Raw genomic sequence first — 20,309 nt, 5'->3', positions numbered from 1 at the left:
TTCGATTTCTGGATTTGACTCTTAAGGAAAAAACGCCACATATATAGATGATGGCTGACAAAATCCACCATCTTGTCATTTCTGATTGGCGCAAAGATGCACAGATGTTAGCAGCAGTGTTGCGGAGTTGCCACTCCGGAATCGGAATGACCCCGGAATCATTCCACGTTTGCGCGACCCCGGAATGGAATGGGAATGGGGACAACGCTTGGAGGAGTGGAATGGGAATGGAATTCAGCTCATTTTGCACGGAATGGAATGGGAATGGAATTAGGTCTTTTTCCGAAAATAGAGCACGTTTTCGTCCCCCCCCCCTATGCGCTATTTTTTAAACTTCAAACATTAGTAAGTCAGAGCCTCGAATTTAACAATAAAGCAGTATTTTCAATATGGCATGGCCTAATTACAAGCACCGTACATTTATGAGCAATGAGCCTACCACAATTCTGTCCTTATATAGACTGTGTTGCTCCGAAGTTTGTCTCTATTCTTTGCGTAACCGCGATTCGGACGCATATTCGAAAAAAGCGCTTCTCTAAGTTGTGATGCGTATTGACGCTGGCGCAATGCTTGTGTTCACTGGAAGCTTTCGTATACCAGCTTGCCCGCCCTCTCACCTCATACTCCCCCCCCCCCCCCCTTTGCAATACTGTACCCCTGTCTAGGCGCTCCAGACGCATGGCGAAACTGCTTAGTCTTCTTGAACACTACTTTGGTCAGCATAAAAATACGCTATGTCGCCATTTTGGCATTCACACATTTAAGCTTAAACAATGTTAATATCACCATTCGTTCAAACTTGCTGACCATGCAAATGCTATAGGCAGCGGGAGAACTGCCCCTATAGGAATTAGCAGGGTGGTTGTACTGCAGGAGATAGGTCACTAAGCTACTATCACTTGACCTTGGTAACGTGTTTTGCGGACTTTTCCTGTTCTTAATTCATCTGATGACATCAGCTTTATGTTCATTCTTAACTCGATAAAACTATCAAGGTGCCTTTCCTACATTGAGGAATTACAGGAATAGACTTGAGCTGCCCGGCCATTCCCGGAGTGGTAATGGGCTTAGTTTTTTTCATTCCGAGGAATTTAAAGGAATGGAATTGTGGTAAGCTCTAATTCCCCGGAATGGAATTGGAATGGAATGGAGGTGCCCATTCCGCAGCAGTGGTCAGCAGTGAGGGCGCGTTACTTCGCATAAATATGGGTATGGTTCTTTTCGCATGGTCAACAGACTGGAAAAGCAAAGAGGATAGCAACGCTGTCTGCCAGCCTGCCCTACCTGCAAGTAGCGCCTGGCTTAAGGGTGCACCCACGAGCCTTGACGCTGTTCTTGCGGGCGTAGCAGCACTTTTCTTGGCACTCGGTCTCGGTGTAGCCGCAGTCGCACTGCTCCTCCCCTTCGACCAAGCCGTTGCCGCAGATCGGTCCGCTGTCAGCTGCACGAGAAGCAAGACGGAATGTGAGAGAAGGTTTAACCGGGGCCTCTCTATCATTACTGCTCTGTGTTATGAGGTAATCTGCAGGCACAACTTAGAATCAGGTAGAGCAAGACAGGAGGAATTGGAGATCCCTGAGAGCACCAGCGCAATCTCGTGTCCACTAAGCGTCCTGAACAGTTGTCGCACCCTTCACTCATCGCAGGAACGTAGGCCAGAACAGTAGCGTCACCTCTCATATCGGTATACTCGGCTTTTCAAGCGAATCTTGTTGCGAGTTACCAATTTCGGTGGCGGTCGCGGCGTTGTACTCAAAAAACTCGGCGCCGGCGAGTGTACAGGAATGCGGCCGTCGAAGGTGCGCCGGTCACATGCGTATTTTTGTGCGCCGTCTTCCAATAACTGATGATCTCTCGATAGTCAGCTTGTCGACGGTCAGCCGTTTCTGATGTGACAATGTGACCTTTTATCGAGCTTACTTGTCATTTCACGTTGCCACATGTCATGCTTGCCTTTCATTGTTGCATTTCATTGTTTCACGCATGATCGTCGTTTTTGCTTGTAGCAACAGAAGCATTGCGCTGCTAAGCACGTGAGTAAAGGTCCAATTCCCGGCTTGGAGGAAGGAAAAAGTTAGGAGGGAGCATTCCGCAATGACAAAGAAAGAAAGAAAGAAAGAAAGAAAGAAAGAAAGAAAGAAAGAAAGAAAGAAAGAAAGAAAGAAAGAAAGAAAGAAAGAAAGAAAGAAAGAAAGAAAGAAAGAAAGAAAGAAAGAAAGAAAGAAAGAAAGAAAGAAAGAAAGTAGGCCAGGCACGCACGTGCCAAGCTTCGCATGCCCCCATTTCCCCGATTAAGGCCGGGCTCATAATATTTTTTATCAGTCTCCCCGTACCTCCCTTCTTTTTCTTCCTGAATGGTTTAGCAATATTTAGCTTTCCATTCAACAAAGTTTGTTAACTGGAAGGTCGTATGTTACACCTTCCAAAGTAAGTGAACTCAGAGAGTCATTCTGCAAATCACGACGTCTTGGAGAGCGAAGTGATCTTTGTGAGGCTTACCTTCGAAGCAATTCTCGCGCTTGCTGGTGCCCTGTAGCATGGGCTTGATGACGTTGCTCATGTTTGAGACGCTGCACTGCGAGAAGTGGTGGTTGTTGGGAAGGGTGCCCTTCGTGGTCTGCCAGTACATGATGTAGGTGCCGGCGTTCTTGTCTTTGGGAACGCACGGACTACTATCTGGCTCGTCGTGCTGCGACACAAGGGTATTCGGCAACGAACGAGGATTACTCCATGCGTATTTTACAATTCAAACAGTTATTAAGGCGAAAGCCTTGGATGCCTCATCAAACGCGAAAGCCGACCGTCGGCGCCCCGCGGCATCGGCACCTTCACTAGTGATGCAAAAAATCATCACGGGACGGCGTCACTGTATAACGTCAACGTGACGTCAGAATCGCCAAAATTTGTGAAGTCACTATGACATCACATAACGTGACGTCACATGATGACGTCATCAAATGACGTCGTCGCTTGGTCAAAGGTGATATACAGAAAGTTTGCAATGCCTACGATCCTGGAGGTGGTGAAAAACTACATTTGGTTCCGAAAGCTATCAGATTGGTGATGGGGGGGGGGGGGAGGGGAAGAAGTACCTTTCGTATTCCAGTCGTCTTAGGCGAATGCATAAGAAAATCGGTTGAGTTTTTTCGAAGGTCATCGTTACAGTCAGCACGTCACCACTGGCACAAACGTGCCAAAACGTAGCGCACTTGTACTCGTGTAACAGAGGTGCTGGGTGCGTTAGTCGCCGATCGCCAGCTGTTGCTGCTAACCGAGGCGCGTGTGTTGTCGCACGAGGGTTTGTGAGTGTCTGGTACACCTCGGTACAGAGCTCGGAAAGGACAGCCCTGCTCTACTGCCGCATCCATCTCCCTCCACGGTGACTGCTAAGGAAGGTTCCCGTGGCAGGAGAGGAGGATAACAGTTTTTTTTTTTTTACGCTAGCGATGACATCTCTTTCTCTATCTCCTTTCCTATTCATATCCTCGTCCCCTTCCTGAAGGTGTGGAGAACAGCCCCGTAAAGGGATCCATAGAATAACGCCTCTTCCTCTCCCCTGTCATTTTCTCCTTTCGCGCGGATCAGATCTCAATCACGCGCTTCTTTCTACGTGGACTCCGAGATCCTCTTCGGACGCGCGCGAAAAGCAAGGTTAACCAAGGAATACACCAGGGCACATAAACGCAGGCCTGCGAGTGCCACTAGAAGTCACCTAAGTCAAGGATTAGGATCGCCTCCACATGATTTTTTTTACAAAGTCGGCTTTAAGCGTTGGGTTATTCACTTATTGCGATAAAGTTTTTTTTTAATGACTGTGCAACGCGGCTCGATACTACCTACACTAGTCATTACACGCCATGCATAACGCAGAATGTATGGGATAATGCATGGTGCGTAGCTGCCTTCTGTTACAATATACATCGTACTTTACTGAATAGTAACGCGTCACCTGTCAGCGCGGAGCGTAGCATAGGGACATAACCAGGGCTGCTTTACATAATTAGTAAACGCGTACATGGTACTCGGCATGACTGAATCTCGCAGTACACAAATCTGAGCATTAGTGAGCACTAACATTTGGGCAAGTTGCTGGACACATGCATGGAAGATACAGCGCGACTTCACCACGGACGCAGAAAGATATAACACGGTGCTGACGCATCGGCGCAGCCGGTGTGCGCACTTTCTTTCGGCATCCGTGTGACGCTGCGTTCCTGACGAATCCGAACATTTCGTTTCATTTTGTTGAGCTTTTCTCTAAACATACAAGAGGCTGAATACAGAAAACCTAATAGCTAAAGGCTAAACTAACCTGACCCGCGTTTGCCTCCGAATACAGCTAGACACAGAGATATCACATGTCCAAAAGAAGAGGATGCGGCAGTAACAGGAATAATAAGAACAAAAGGAAACGGAGCCTTGTGTAAGAGCATAGGCATGTGCGCACAAGAGGAGGCGGGGGCGGGGGGGGGGGGGGCAGCCACCCCATATCCCTGATCACCTAAGGGGAGGCGAAAAGTTTGTCCCATACTTTTACTCAGTCGTGCGTGTCCCGTCATTATTTAAAGAGCCAGATTACGGCCACGCAGGCTCTTGGCAATACTGGCTGCCAAAGATCCCTGATGTTGCATTCCAATAGCTGTTTGCTTCCCATCTTTACTCCCGGAAAGCCAGGGACCAAAGGCAGGCCCTTGTAAGAAGCACGTCATCGCTCTATTTTCATTTATTTTTCATCCTTTGTGAAGCATGTTGTACTTTGGACTCGACCAACGAAGGGGGGAGGCGCTGCAATAAAACTTTGCGCCCTCCCCCGCCCCCCTTCCTTATGGGGAACACTACATACGTGTAAGAGGGCTCAAACATGCATGAAATTGCGAACGTAATTTAAAGCAAAGTAAGGCAAAGTAAAGTGTAAAAGCAAAGTGACAGTCATCGTCATGCCAAGTGTCAAACACACGAAGGTATACCTTGCGTTTATATCAGGAAAAAAAAAAACAGGAGACAATAATCCGCTTTTTGTCATGTATGAAACAAATATTACTCTTCAAGTCAGCGTACTCACGGGCGATCCAAAATTGTGTCCCATCTCGTGGCAAAAGGTGATTTCGCTGACGACGCGGGCCACGTGAGCGCCGTAGTTGATGAACGTGATGATGCCCGTGTTAAGGCTGAGCTTGCTGAGCCCGAAGCCTTTGCCCGACTTGTCCTTCGGCACGAGCCGGTTCTTGTCGCACACGCCCATGGTGCTGGCTGCGTACGCAAGTTCACTCACTTCACAGCTCGCACCGTAAAGTGCGGCAGCCGCAAAACATGACGTTGACGTTTCAGACACTTTAGTATCAAAATAAAACGCTACAACAGAATGAAGGACAAAGGGACCTGGGTGCAGAGTGCGAGGTCCCATATTCTCAAAACTGTTCGCAGCAGCAGGTAAAGTTTGTGCCGTATCCGCGCGTAAGGATGTGGATGCAGCAATAACTGCGTGACTTGTCATTATGCGACACGTACGTGTCTTCGCAGACTATGTCTTGTAACGCGGACAAGTTCAAGTCTACGGTCGCCTCTTAACTCGCGCGTTAGTGTATTTTGTACTTCAGTAAAGAATGCACTTCGGAAAAACGAGCAAAAGCACGTCCCCTCCGGCTACTGAACATTGACGTAGCACACAATCTCACGAAAAGGAAACGTGCTCATCGTGCATGCATTTTACCTTATTTAATATTATGTGCAGCGCATGTTTTGCCCTTTATAGTGACTGTAAAAATTCGAGATGTCAGAGCTCGCTGGTGAGAAGAAGTCATTTGCTTTGAAAACTACAATTGTCACATAGTTGCATGGGTCTCACCATTCCCTCACTGTAACAGAGACCTGGAAAGAAATGGAAAAGAGGGGTCAAGTGACCGCTCTCCAGTGTTCATTATTGGTACCTCCAAAGAGATACTAATAATGAAAGAGTGGTTCGAGCTATCGAATAGCCGACGTTTCGCAAATTGGTTGGTGTGTTTCTTCTTCGATACTTGAGTGCATTCTGTCCAGAAGCTTCCGATTTCTAACTGCCTAAATCGTTATGCCCGAAATCATCTGATAACTTAAACCGTAGCCTCCGTGATTAGACGACGGGCCGCAACAAGGAGACACAAAGCGCTCTAGTTCTTCTGCATCTTCCTTCTTAACGATATGCAGACCTTTCTGAATAACGTAAACACTACGCGATCATCAAAAATCTCTTCGCCTGGCGGGCTTTCTTTTTTAACACCACGACTTCGTAATTGGTTTACACGTATCCATAATGCATATTAGTAGAACTCGTTGTTGGCCTAATGTGTTATGCATACTTGAAATAAAAGAAGCGTTAGTGACCTTCGTCAGCATGTACAGTGGCGTGAAAGTGTTTCTGGCTGCGCAAGTGTAATTACGCATCTCACTCTTGTTCCTTGCGCATGGCCTTTTGTTGGTACTTTTGTCCTATTTATTCAGTGTTTCCGCCAATGAGTAATCAGTGTGAGTTTGCGCTTGTCCCCGTAACCTTCCTCGTGAACGTGAACGTACGTGTGTGTGTGTGTGTGTGTGTGTGTGTGTGTGGTGTGTGTGTGTGTGTGTGTGTGTGTGTGTGTGTGTGTGTGTGCGTGCGTGCGTGCGTGCGTGCGTGCGTGCGTGTGTGCGTGTGTGTGTGTGTGTGTGTGTGTGTGTGTGTGTGTGTGTGTGTGTGTGTGTGTGTGTGTGTGTGTGTGTGTGTGTGTGTGTGTGTGTGTGTGTGTGTGTGTGTGTGTGTGTGTGTGTGTGTGTGTTTCGCCACATTTTAACAGCACAGCTGTTGAAGCTGGCAGTAAGACGTCCGTTAACAAAAACCCCCTGCTGCGCTGTCGCCATAACAACCGCCAAGCCGAGGATCAGCCGCCTCCGAGCCGTCGCCATAGCAACCGCCACAGTTTCTTACAACGTGGCTCAGGGACAGCGATTTCAACACATTCAGAGTGGCAAGCTTTGCGCGTATTCCGTATTCGCCTGTCGCTGCCTCTTGGCTGCCGTTTCTTTGGCCAAGCACGCTGGATACAATCGCCGCCAGCGTTGTGATTCCCGTGCTGCAGCACGACGAGCTGAGGATCAACCAGGTTCTCGGTGCCAAGCTTTGCGCAACTTAGTGCAAACTTTTCGCGTTTCTTTTTTGCCCAAAGTATATGTACATTGTTTAACGTGTTGTTTTCTCTCATTACGAACAAGCAATTAAACCGAATTTTTAGCCTAATGTAGGCACTCCCCCCCCCCCCCTCCCAGTTGTACTTAATGGGACACTAAAGATAAAAACTTTTTCTCGGCGCATTAGTAAATTACTCTTTCACGCAACAAAATGAAAATACGGTTGGCGACGCCACCTTGAAGGCACAAGTGCAGCCGTGACGTCATAAATTTTGACGGCGACCACTAGGGCCTACTACGGTTCCTAACCAGTAAAAATGAATTAAACTGTGGCGTTTTTCTTTTCTAAAAGAGCCAAATACAGAAACCGCAACGATAGGCTACATTTCATGGGAGCCTAAAGCGCGCCTATGCATCTTTCACTTTTAAAACAAATGTAATCAAAATGGGGCAATTCCTTTTTGTACCGTGAACTTTGAAACGCATTTTCTAATAAAAAAATAAGCTAGATCCTGCATCTGTATCAATCAAACTGAGCCACATTCATCAAACCAGCGCTGCGTCAACAATCGTGACCAAAACAACCAAATGGCCGCATCCAATCTGTTTCATTTGTGTCCTATAGTTGCTTTTCTATCGTGCTTTCGTTCCACAATTAGTTTTTCTTGGGTGAGTCGGCACTTCCTACATGACGTGATGTTGTAGGTCAAAACTCGAATACAAATAGTAAGAGGACGAGTTTCCTACATCTTTCTGCCTTTTAGTGTTTCCTTTGGAGTCTTGCGCTATGGTATAATGTCCTTCTTTCGCTCCAAGACGGTATATTTGAAATAGAAGACAACCGGACTGAAGATATTGGGCACCGCCCTATGCCTTAAAGACGAAGAAGTGTTCCCAAATAGCATGGCATAAAACGAGCTAAGAAGAAGAGCTGATGCATTTTTGAAGGCATTCAATAGATGGCAAGAACAAGAAAACGCTGCCGACGGTCCAGCATGGTCCTCCTTTTGCCTGGAAGGACCACTTGCTGTACACACAACTTAAGAAGTCAGGAGAGGCCCCGCCCAGACGACCGAAGCGTGGCAGCCGATCGCCTCCGCGACTAAAGAAATGGTCCCGCTCATGCACGCGCAGGTGTATATCCGAAGACGGAGCCACCCGCCGACCCGCTCATGACGTCAGTCCCGAGCGCGCCCATTGGTGCAGGCTTGTGTTCATACGCCTTTGAGGAGGAAATGCCGCTGACTTCTAAAGTTGTATCCGACTATACACCAGAGCACGCCTGTCTCGCACCCAGGCTGCTGGCGAGCCGAGCGGATACTCTCGCACCCAGACGCCGGGCTGACCGGGCTGCCGAGGCGCGCGCGGGCTGCATCAAGTAAACAGGGCAAGCTGCAGTTCTGAGGCTTTAAAGTGCGAAAAAGTACCCGTTCACGCCGCTTCAGCGTGTAAGAGCTCGTCTGGGCACTACTGCGTTGTCTTTGGATGCCAAAACAAGCAGCGCAACAAGAGGATATTAGCGTTGTCTGCGACGATTACGACGCGCCACGGAAATAGTGCCGGTGTGGTGTTTTCAGCTTCGCCGCGAGTGGATAACTGTGATTCAAGAAAAAACGAGTGAAAATGCGCGAGTAAGTACACTAATTGCGTATATTCTGCAGTGTGATGCCCACCTATTTCATTTTGCGAACCTAATTTGCGTGACACGCAGCTGCGTTGAAGGCAGGCGCGAGCTTTGTGTGGGGGTGCACTTCATACCTTTGAGCGTTTCCTTTGACGAAAGTCTCGTGCAAGGTAGTGCTTTCAGCCCAAGCAATCAGCATGCTTTGCCACTTTCAACGTAGTATTAAGCTTTAGTATTTGATGGCATCCACGCCTTAGAGATTTCGTCTTCAAAAGGTAATAAATGGCACGGTGCTCCTCAACAGCTGGTCAGAATTTCGTGCTTTCATTGCAGTGTTTGATGTCCCCAAATTTATTTGGACACGAGGCATCCAGCTGCACATAATACATATATAGAGTAGCACGTTTCGCTTGTAAGTAAACAGTACTCGCGCCAGTGCCCTTTACGTCGCAGGCGTAGCTAACCGCTTCCAAATGCTTGCTGAACGATAAGAGTAGCACAGTTTCGCTTGTAAAGTGACAAGACGCATTATTGTAAGAGCGCTCGTGAAACAAAAATTACTTCCAAATGTTCCGGATTGCTGAAATACTGCAGGCGATTATTACGCGATAGCACGCTTTTGTGAGCGAAATGCACATTCCACAAAACTTTGTAAGCGCTCGTGAATTGTTAATATGGCGCAACAAAACATCGTTTCACTCTTTCGCGAGCTGCACTGCAATTACGATTCACGCGTACCACAGTGAGAACGTTTTTTACAAATGTAACAGCGTACGTATCTGACGAGGTTGCTTCCGCAGCCCCACTCAGCACATCACTATATACATTGTGGACTTGCATGAGCAAGATGTTTTTGATGTTTCAATAAAATCAGCGAAAATGTCCAGGGCTAGAAAAGACGCGAAACACGCTTTTCCGACGGGCTGAGTTTCGGGAGTTTCACGTTTGCTCTGTGTAGCGTCTGCTGGCGTGGCAGCCCGAGATGGCGCGACGCGCGATGCAAATATGGCGATGCGCATGGAATTCTCTGTGTTCTGGTCTATAGTAATCGCCATTACGCCCATGTAACATAGGACGGCACCGACAGAAGCACGAGGATGGTGTTAATTTTGTCGCAAAGTATTGCTGTATCGTTCGTTTGCTGCGAGTTAGACTTCTTTCACGAGCTAATTCAAGCCCAAATGAAATGTTTCACACTATAAGAGCCAAATCCAAATTTTACTCAGGAATGCCGACGATGGGCTATGTAGATTTTAGCCGTAATTTAGATTTCAGGTATTTTGGTGACATGAGCACACTGGCAAAAGGTTGTTCGAGCAGGCCCAAAAAAATCGTTTTTTTTTTCAGTTTCAGTTAAAGTGGGCTCGGCTCTTTTAGAAAAAATACGCCCCAATTGTTTTCTGGAGGAGCCAGAGACCTAACATACCAAGTTCCAGGAAATTTCGTTCAGCCAATGTGGCCAAAATACAAAAAAGCACTTTGAAATCCGTGCCATTACGATCGGCGATTTCGACGGTAAGGTGGCCAAAAAAGCACTTTGAAATCCGTGCCATTACGATCGGCGATTTCGACGGTAAGGTTAAAATCGATACTTTTGACATTTAGTGTCTCATCTATTAATAAGGCTATTGTGGTGAAATTAACGACATTAGAGTTTTCATAGTATAATTTAAAAGTCGAAACTATTTTATTGTTTCACTTTAGTGTCCCTTTAAGTGCAATTTCTTCTGGTGCAATTACGTAGTATAACAGAGACTGACCTGTCGCATTGGCCACGTAGGCCAAGCCGAGGACGCCGTTGGCGAAGTCTCGATACGTCCACGTGAACGCCAGGCAGTAGTCGTCGTAATTAGCTGACCGCGCTGTGGTCAGCAGAAGGAGAGACGGGTCCATCTTCTCCAGACAGAAATCGTTGCCCTGCTTCGGACAGCTTTTAGTATCGTTGATCTGCAGCAGACATGGAGGCCCTTATAGCAGAGTTAACCAGAAGCGACATTCATGAATCTTTACCTATTGGACCGGTCACTGATTCGTTTGCGGACTTAATTGCTGACATGACACCAAGTGAGATATCTGATAGTTCGTTTGGTTAGTTGATTTGCTATATTTCCAGAGGGCACAAAATTATGAAAATATCTAAATTCGCGTTTTCTAGTTTAGCCGTTTTGTCTGTTGAAGATATTGTTTTGCATAACATTGTAATTACTCGTATACCACGTCATAAATTACTGATAGAGCGAGTAAGCGCGACTAGACAAGGACGTAGGAAGGAAACAGAGAATTGGACATTCTTTCTATATATACGTCCTTGTCTAATCACGCTCAGAAACAGGAATTGTCTCAATTGTCCGTTTTGTAGTTCTTGTGCGTTTTCTGACAATTGTCAACTGTTCAGTGTATTGTCGCGTGCAAGAGTTTGTAGACCATAGTATGCCTCAATTTTTGTTTTCTGCGCAGCCTGAATATGTTTCTTGAAATCGAGTGATACAGCCTAAGCGCTCATGTTCGACCAATTCAATGCATTGAAATGGCTCATTGTATTGAAAGTGTGCAGCTGTGCTAGAACAATATATTTATAGCATACTTTTGAGTGATATGTTTTATGCAGCCACTTCTTTAAGCGTGCAACACTTCTTCAGAATGGTCAGGAAACGCTACCGATCGGTAGTCGAGGCTCCGGAAAGCACGTGAGCCAAACATCATAGCGCATCGCACGGCCTGGAATTTACAATTTTAATTCTCAAAGTACGCTAAAGATCGCTCCCTCTTCTCTTGACAAATGATGCCGTAAACCCATAGTCCATGGCCATTGGCTTCTTTGAGCATCCTGAGCTGCATAGTTACGGCGGCCACCGCGGGACGCCGCCACGTGCCCGTGGCGGCGTCCCGCGGTGGCCGCGGTGGCGTCCCACACTGAAGGTGAGGCGCACTTTCGATGAAAAAAGAATGGAGAGAAAAGTACCCAAAGGTGATGACGCGCGCTGTCGAACGGTCATATATCTACTGGCTCCCTTGTCATCCCCTCACCTGAGTAGCTTTTAGCGCGCACGCTGGTGCGATAAGAGAGAGAATGCGCTTAAAGCGTGCGACAAATCCTTGTAGTTCCGCTCGTACTGGACAGATTCTAAAAAAATTTGCGGTAGTCGATTCGTGAGGCAAAAACTCATTTAATGAACCCATTTGACGATTACTTAGAAAAGTGTTGTAGGGCCCCTATAGGAAGCCACGTAGACGCCTATAGTGGGCACGGTACCTGGACTTTGTGCACGACGAAACTGACGTCGTGAATTCCTTGGAAGTCCGTGCGTCGGTAGACCTCGCAAGCGCGAGCCACGTGACCCGCGATTAGCGTGGAGATGCGCTCGCGCGTGCGCACATCGTCGTTGTCCAGTTCTAGGTACTTCTTGTACAGCAGGTGGTCGATGGCGATGTGCAGGCCGCAAACTCGCAATGTGGGCTCGCCCTTCTTCGCGAGGCTGGCCACGCTGCCACCGTCTTCCATGTCGGAGTACAGCTCCTCGGACTCTTCTAAAAGTTTCCTATTCGTCCAATGTTGGCTCCTCGAGCTGCGCTGCGCTTCCTGGGTGTTAACGAATCCATAAAGTGGGAAAGGCATCGTGCTGCTCGACAACGCTTCGAATACCTAAAGGCTCGCAAAAACCTCCACATAGGCGTGCGCAGGGAACCCCTTCGGGGGGGGGGGGGGGGGGCGAAGGTGGGCGAAGTTCATCGCAGCGCCCCCCCTCCCTATTAACTCAATGTATGGGGCAGACTTTGCGCCCCCCACCCCCCGTCTTAGGTGGCGAGAGGGGGCGCCCCCCCTGCCCCTCCCTACGCACGCCTATGGACCTCCACACCCTAATTCGCGTATATATATATATATATATATATATATATATATATATATATATATATATATATATATATATATATGTTCCTCCTGTTCTTTTTGTTTGCTATTTACCACCGCACTTCTTTCCGTCCTTGTTTCTCCAGTTTGTGCCCCGCCACGGTGGTCTAGTGGTTATGGCGCTCGCCTGCTGACCCGAAGGTCGCGGAATCGAATCCCGGCCGCGGCGGCTGCATTTTCGATGGAGGCGAAAATGTCTGAGGCCCGTGTACTTAGATTTAGGTGCACGTTAAAGAACCCCAGATGGTCGAAATTTCCGGAGTCCTCCACTACGGCGTCCCTCATAATCATATCGTGGTTTTGGGACGTTAAAGCCCAGTTATTATTATTCTCCGTTTGTTTGTTTTTTAAGCTTCCCCCTTGTGTATGGCAGCACTTGAATAACAAATCTCGAGCTATTCGGCTGATCATCGGAAAGCAAAAACGGCGCACACTTCACAAGAATACAGACAGGGAAGACGAGGTGTTCAATAAGCAAGACATGGCTGCCAATTCTAGTTTCCTGTTTAGCTAAAGCGAGCGCCCCTGAAAGAGGCTGGTCCCGTATTCGATCCCAGGGCCAGGAAGAATGTTTCTTGAACTAGAAGCTTTCCTTTCTGAGAAATCCGTATGGATTTCCTTGTGGCTACGTGCTACAAACGAATGGTTGTCTATTTTCCTTTTCTTAACCCTTCCGCCACCTTGCGGGTTTCCGCGAAATTCATTTGCAATATCTGCTTTGGTATGTGAAAACTCACATAAAATGCGCTTCTAGAAGTAACAGCTGTGCACTAGCATAACAGCAGGTAATTACATAAACTCTCGCTCACCTTGGTGAAAACTGTATTCCAAGTATAAAGCAGTAGTAACCTGCGCAACAACTGTAACAACACAGTTGCACCGCGACCGCTAGTTGATATGCCAAGTGAAGACCGTGACTAGGTGCAGCAAGGTAGTAGGTACAGCGTGCTGAAATATACTAGTACACATAGTATGGATTGTGGTAATTCCAATGGTTACAACGGTGTAGCTCTAGTTCCTCATCTCATGTAATTGAACTGCTGCGACGCCAAGAGTTACTGACGTAACTGTCACTAACTCTCAAGATGTCAGCTAACGTTGCCATTTGGATGTAAGCCTTCCGCATACTAATACATGGGTGATTTCTGAGGGGTATTTGGGGTCGGAATTCGAGAAACATCGATACCGATTTGCAGAATTACTGAAATCTGGATGTCGATTCTGAAATATGGAGCTTTTTGTTCCACGGTTACGTTTCAACACATGGTGACCGCATTGTTTGCCTTATGAAAAGAATGTTTGCGACCAGTCATGTCTGTGTAGCTCATGCATGGAATGCGCTGGCCGGGCTGCTAGCGAAAGGTTCGCGGGACGCATGAGGCCCAGCTTTCTGGGGTGTTTTGACAAAAATTAATGCGCGAATGAATAACGATTTTTGATTGTACACAAAGCGTATACCTTTGCCAGGGGCTCCTGCGCTAGTTTGGAGGAGGCTGCAAGCTCCTGCATCCAACGCGCGGTCTCGCTGTTGACGCCGCACCATCCTTCATCGGGCATGCTAGCGTCTTTGGCGGCGTACATCACGGAGTGAAAAGGCGTGCGACGTTCGAAGAACTTGTGCGCCCCTTCGACGTAGAAGCGGCCCCAGCGGGACTGAATGGAGCCTTCGAAGACACCGTCGTGCAGGCCACCATGTACGCGACTGGAGGGGTCGCCTGCGAGTTCATGGAGAGAATTAATATAAGCCAGTCACAGATTTAAGGCCAGTCACACGCCAGTCACGTTGTAAGCCTGAACTCACAAGCAGGACACGAAGGAAACAACACGACATATGGCTGTCTTGTTCGCTTGTCATTTATGCTTTACGTCAAGGCAGTCGTGGACCATACGGCTGAGGCAAAACCGTCGTTAGAAAATCGTGAGCTAAATGACACTACGTTGTGGTGTCCACCCCTTCGCATATGCGCACTCTTGGCTGTAAGCGAACTTCACAAATGAGAACCATTTATTTGCGAACCAAACGCACTTTGGCCGTTTCTATCTATATAACCGCCTACGTCATGAGTGCTCTCGTGGTCGCCTCCTCTTGGTATATGCCAGAATCGACATAGGAGGGCATGAGTGAATGATGAACTTGACTCTCAGATCATGAGATTGATAACGTGACATGCCTGTCGAGAACGTCAAGAAACCATTGCCCCAAATCAACTGTGGCGGATACCCGCATACCACGGGCATGCGCCACGATGATTCACAGTCTATATCAACCCAGGGACAGGAAAAATGGGTACTTGAAACTTTATGAGGCACTTTGCATGGGTAAATAAGATAAAGATGTAACGTTTGTTATAGTTGTCGATTTTAATGTGGCACACAAACGCTAGAAAACGGGCTGCAACGAGCCTTAGCCAGCAACCACGCGGTACAGATCGTGAATAAATGTATTGCATCAACAGTAGCCTAACATCAGTTGTGGTGGTGTTGGTGCTTGTCTAACGTGGCATTCCAGTTTAGCAACCGTGCCTGGTAAGCCCATGATAAGCACACGGCTACTAAAATTACACAAACACCTCGATCCACCTCGTAAGACTTGGCTCAAAGGCAAGAAATAAAAAACGGCAAAAGCAGCCATTCGCTGACTGCTTCGGATGAAATTGATTCCCACAACACGTGGGACCTACCGGATGTTTTTCCCCCTGAGGTGTCTATGAAGGCTCTGTGAAGCAATTTGTTTGGTAATGTGACCTAGCGTTATCTTTGTGCGTAGTACACTGCACAGTAACGTGCGTGCCCGTCAGAGTTTATTTACAGCTGAGGTAAACGTAAAATACATAAATTAACTTTCAGGACAAACTTACGACAATGATATTGAATTAGCAGCATTTTTATCTTGCACATCTCAATATGTTGTATTCTCAATCAACGGAGGAAAAGGGAAGCGTGAGCGTCGAGCTTGCGATGTGTCTGCCGCACGGCGACCAGTTAAACGGTGTTTCACTGGTCGTTGAATGAACATCCAGAATAAAGGCAGCGGTTGGGTTTTTACCGATTAGTTCGCCGCTGTAGATGTGACCAATGTTCGGCTTCACTCGACCGAGGCTCGAGGTCTCAACCACGAGGTCCTTGTGAAATACGGACGCATCTGGCCTCAGCTTGAGATGAAACAACCTGCGAAATGAAGACATTTCACTAGAATCTACACTTCCTATGTAACATCCCAACGAATGGGCGAGTGTGAACTCTCAAGATGTCCAGGAAACCGCTGGCGTAGCTAGTTGGGGGTAAGGTTCGAACTCCCTCCCCGAAACTTTCACTTTTGCATGTGCATATATACACGCACACATATAAACACACGCACGAACATACATACCCCCCCCCCTACAAAAAAAAGCTTGGAGGACGCTTGAGCTTCGCTTTCAAGAGGTAAACGCGACAGCGTAATTACACCGTGTTCGCATCGCCTTCCCAATCGCTAGCCTAGCTTCGTTTCTCGGTGGGCACTTAAACCGTCTAGCAAGGAATCACAAAGTGCGGACGCCCTCCGGCTCCTATATCTATGCATGCGGCGCGACGAAACACGGCAGGGCAAGAGCGCCCGTGGGCCCTTTGCGCCATCTCACGAGTGATAGTCAAGCCTTTGCCGCGCTGAACCACTTCCGAGATGTGCGTACCACCAACAGTAAATGGTGTGTATAAATGGCTCTCCGTTAGTATCCTAGCGGGTGTATGCGTGGTGGCCGAGCGGCTAAACGCATCGCGCCACGGAGCGAGGAGTCGCAGGTTCGAATCCCCGGGCCCACTCGAAACGAAGATTTTATTTATTATTTCTTTATTTACACCTACCTCAAATTTTCGCTTACAGACAACGCTGATTTTTCGCTCACAACCAAAGACGCCGTTGCCGACACCGGTCGCCGACACCGACACCGGAATTTCTGCGAATCTAGCTCTTTAACGCTGTCGCGTTAAAATGTGGCTACGCCCCTGCCGGAAACCATGCAGCTCATTTTCACGTCGAACTGCAGTTCATCTTCAAGTCTTCGTGTCCTTGCCTGTCGAATCCTTGGAATCGCAGGTAAACGACGCCACGCTGCTGCCGTGAGTCGCTGCCGCCCAGCGATCTCCTGACACGAATGTGTTCCCTGTGCACCGGCCGTGGTTCGTACGACAGGGGCTCGAAGTGGCGCACGTAACGGTTCAGGCGACGCGCTGCAAATGCACACAAGTACATTGTAAACCACTCTGCGCCCTTAAAGCGATTTCAAGCAAGCAACACACCCTTTTGCCGGACCAGAATTTGCAAGAATAAGGGTGTAGGAGTGTTTTCCTTCCCCAAATAGCATTTTGGTTTGCGTAAGGGGTAATGTTTTACCTAAAACATTCTTTAGGAGCTAAGGGTGTTATAGGTTATCGAAACACCTGTGGCCCATACGATAGCGTGCCAGATAACTGGGACTCGCAGATTTTAAAAAATCCGGCAGATCCCACGCACCGCAGGAATCTATGTAATGCGAAGCAGCCAGCAGAGAGCTGCATACATCGCCTTATTTCTCTTTGAGGAAAATGAAGTCATTCATGTCATGACATCAAGTTCACTATATATCCCATGTTTGTCATGCATGTATCCATGTACAATATTTTATATATTCAAACGTATATTCTTCTATATACAGTGCATGACCTGTCATTTATGTTCGCCACGCACTCATGTCATGCCATACCAATTTTGGTGTATATCCAGTTAACAAAACTGCCTGAAGCGCACCAAGAGAGGGTCATGTAAATCATGCCTTACATGACATGCACGTTATGATCTGCGTGTTAGGACCTGTCATTTATGTTCGTCATACAGTCACGTCACACAATATTAGTTTTGGTGTATATTAAGCTAGGGAAACGGCCGCGAGTGCACCATCAGCGTGGCATGTAAATGAGGCTGTACATGAAATGCAGGTCATGATTGTCATGTCACCACCTGCCATTAGTATTCGTCATACAGCCGCGTCGCGCAATACCAATGTTGGTGTATGTCAAGCTAGCGCAACGGCCACGAGCAACCATGAGCGTGGCATGTAAATCATGCCCTACACGACATGCATGTCATGATTGTCATGTTACCAGCTGTAATTTATGTTCGTCGTACAGTCACGTCAAGCAATATCAATCTTGGTGTATATCAAGCTAGCGAAATGGCCGCGAGTGCACCATGAGCCTGGCATGTAAATCATGCCCTACTTGACATGCATGTCACGATTCTCGTGTTAACACCTGTCATTTATGTTCGTTGTACAGTCACGTCATGCAATACCAACTTTGGTGTATATACGTATATCAATCTAGCGAAACAGCCGCGAGCCACCATGTGCATGGCATGTAAATCATGCCCTACACGACATGCATGTCATGATTTTCATGTTACCACCTGTCCTTTTTGTTCGTCGTATAGTCACGTCACCAAATACCAATTTTTGGTGTACGACAAGCTAGCAAAACGGCCGGGAGCGCGCCATGATCGTGGTATGTAAATCATGGTGTGCATGACATGCATGTCATGATTTTCATGTAACCACCTGTGATATATATTCTTCATACAGTGACGTCATGCAATACAAAATTTGGTACATGTCAAGATAGCGAAACGGCCGCAAGTGCACTATGAGCGGGGCATGTATGTCATGGCGTACACGACATGCATGTCATGATTTTCATGTTACCACCTGTCATTTATGTCGCCATACAGAAATGTCTCGTCATACCAATTTTGGTATATATCGATCTAATTAAACGGCCGCGAGCGCCCCGAGATCATGTCATGTAAATCATGCTGTACATGACATGCGTGTCATGATTTGCAGGATAGGACCTGTCATTTATGTTTGTCATACGGTCTTGTCACGCCGTACCAATTTCGGTATGTATCAAGTTAACGAAACGGCCGCAAGAGCACAAACACCGTGACATGTAAATCATGCCGTTCATGACATGGATATCATGATTTTCATGTTATACCTGTCATTTATGTTATTCATGCACTCATGTTATGCCATACGAGTTTTGGTATACATCCCATTAACGAAGCGGCCAGGAGAGCACAATGTCATGGGCGGCTAGATAGATAGAAAGATAGATAGATAGATAGATAGATAGATAGATAGATAGATAGATAGATAGATAGATAGATAGATAGATAGTAGATAGATAGATAGATAATAGATAGATAGATAGATAGATAGATAGATAGATAGATAGATAGATAGATAGATAGATAGATAGATAGATAGATAGATAGATAGATACGCTCAAAGTCGCAGAAGTTCGCTAAGAAATGCTTCGCATTTAAAAATCTGGTATTCGGGGAGTATTTCTGCCACACAACGATAATCGTCATCTACTTCGCGTGCTTTCCTTGCGTTATCACCGCGGTCCCGGCACTTCCCGGTCACGAACGGCTCGCGCGTTATCAGCGTGAGGTAGTATTCTTGATAGTAAAGTGACGAGAACCGGGTTTTCAAGAAAGGAAACGTGAGCAAGCCAGATGACAATTATTTTGTGTGGCAGAAATACTCCCCAAATACTCGATTTTTTCTTAGAATGCAATGTTCAATTATACGGAACGAATATCCCCACCGGCACTGAACGGCCGCTTAAGATACCACGGCTACATATACCAGATGGTCGGTGTAAAGCTTTGTAGAGCGATCCCTCGTTCCATGGGGTATTTTACAATATGCTATGTTGTGTGTATGGTTGGGCACGTACGTGCACCTTCTATGCTGATGTCATCTGTAATTGGATGTTTCCTGACTGTCACACTATTTTTCACGGTTTTTCTGCGATAAAGGTGCTTAGAAGCTTGGTAAGTAAGATTGGTGATATGAGTGTTTTGACTCGTGAAAACGCCTTTTTCCTAAGGTGTAACGGTGTTATAGACAACGTAACATTCACTTAAAGGGGTAAACTGGTTTACTGTGTACGTGCTTGTCAGCCTCACATCGGATGAATTTCTTTTCCTTTGCACCTGAATTGTGAGACGCGAGAGGCATTTGACCCATTGTGGGTCAGCCCGACCAATACTATTGCAAGCCAAGAAAAAAAAAAAGACGACGAAACGAGTGGAGAGTGCTGTCAGCTCCGTTTATAGGGAGTAGAGATTCTAGTACCCCCTAATAGGAAGTAAAAGATTGCCCCACGTTTAAGTGCTTTTTTGAAGCCGAGAGAGCATGTATTCTCTGAAAGTTGCACAGCTGCTAGGGTTCGTCTTACCCCTCAACAATGATCGTGTGTCATGCGTGGCGTCATTTTCTTTCACGCTGCCCGCCCGGGTACTTCGTACAGGACAACAATTGCTGCATGCACACCTATTCGTAGCGAACACGAGTGTAACTTAAATGACGTGGACGGGAAGTTGACGACAAACATTGTCATGCATGAGCCTTGAAGGAGGGTGTAGATTTCTTTCTGAGCGTCGTCCATCTGGGATTAAAAGGTGTCTCGAAAATGGAGCCAAACAGGATACAAAAAATCAACCCCGCCTAAAGGAGTTGCTATATAGCAATATAATTTTAGAGTACAGAGTGGAACGGACATCTTTCAGAATAATGCGGTACTGAAGTGACTGGTTGGCCAAACGCCTGCTCG

The 20,309-nt window shown here is 47.0% G+C and overlaps 1 protein-coding gene across 1 annotated transcript in view; it reads right to left on the bottom strand.

Annotated features, from left to right (window-relative positions):
• The window catches only part of LOC119394903 (disintegrin and metalloproteinase domain-containing protein 10-like), a 37,790-nt gene that overhangs the window by 16,228 nt on the left and 1,253 nt on the right, over window positions 1-20,309 (bottom strand). Inside the window, exons 2-9 of the mRNA XM_049416014.1 lie at window positions 16,724-16,880; window positions 15,718-15,839; window positions 14,130-14,386; window positions 12,042-12,341; window positions 10,522-10,708; window positions 5,063-5,250; window positions 2,500-2,689; window positions 1,285-1,441 (exon numbers count right to left, since the gene is read on the bottom strand). Coding sequence (XP_049271971.1) covers window positions 1,285-1,441; window positions 2,500-2,689; window positions 5,063-5,250; window positions 10,522-10,708; window positions 12,042-12,341; window positions 14,130-14,386; window positions 15,718-15,839; window positions 16,724-16,880 — 1,558 coding nt within the window. The remainder of the gene's footprint in view (window positions 1-1,284; window positions 1,442-2,499; window positions 2,690-5,062; window positions 5,251-10,521; window positions 10,709-12,041; window positions 12,342-14,129; window positions 14,387-15,717; window positions 15,840-16,723; window positions 16,881-20,309) is intronic.

The sequence above is a fragment of the Rhipicephalus sanguineus genome, chromosome 5, assembly GCF_013339695.2.
Source record: "Rhipicephalus sanguineus isolate Rsan-2018 chromosome 5, BIME_Rsan_1.4, whole genome shotgun sequence".
NCBI lineage: Eukaryota > Metazoa > Arthropoda > Arachnida > Ixodida > Ixodidae > Rhipicephalus > Rhipicephalus sanguineus.
This window is presented reverse-complemented; position numbering and strand designations above follow the sequence as displayed.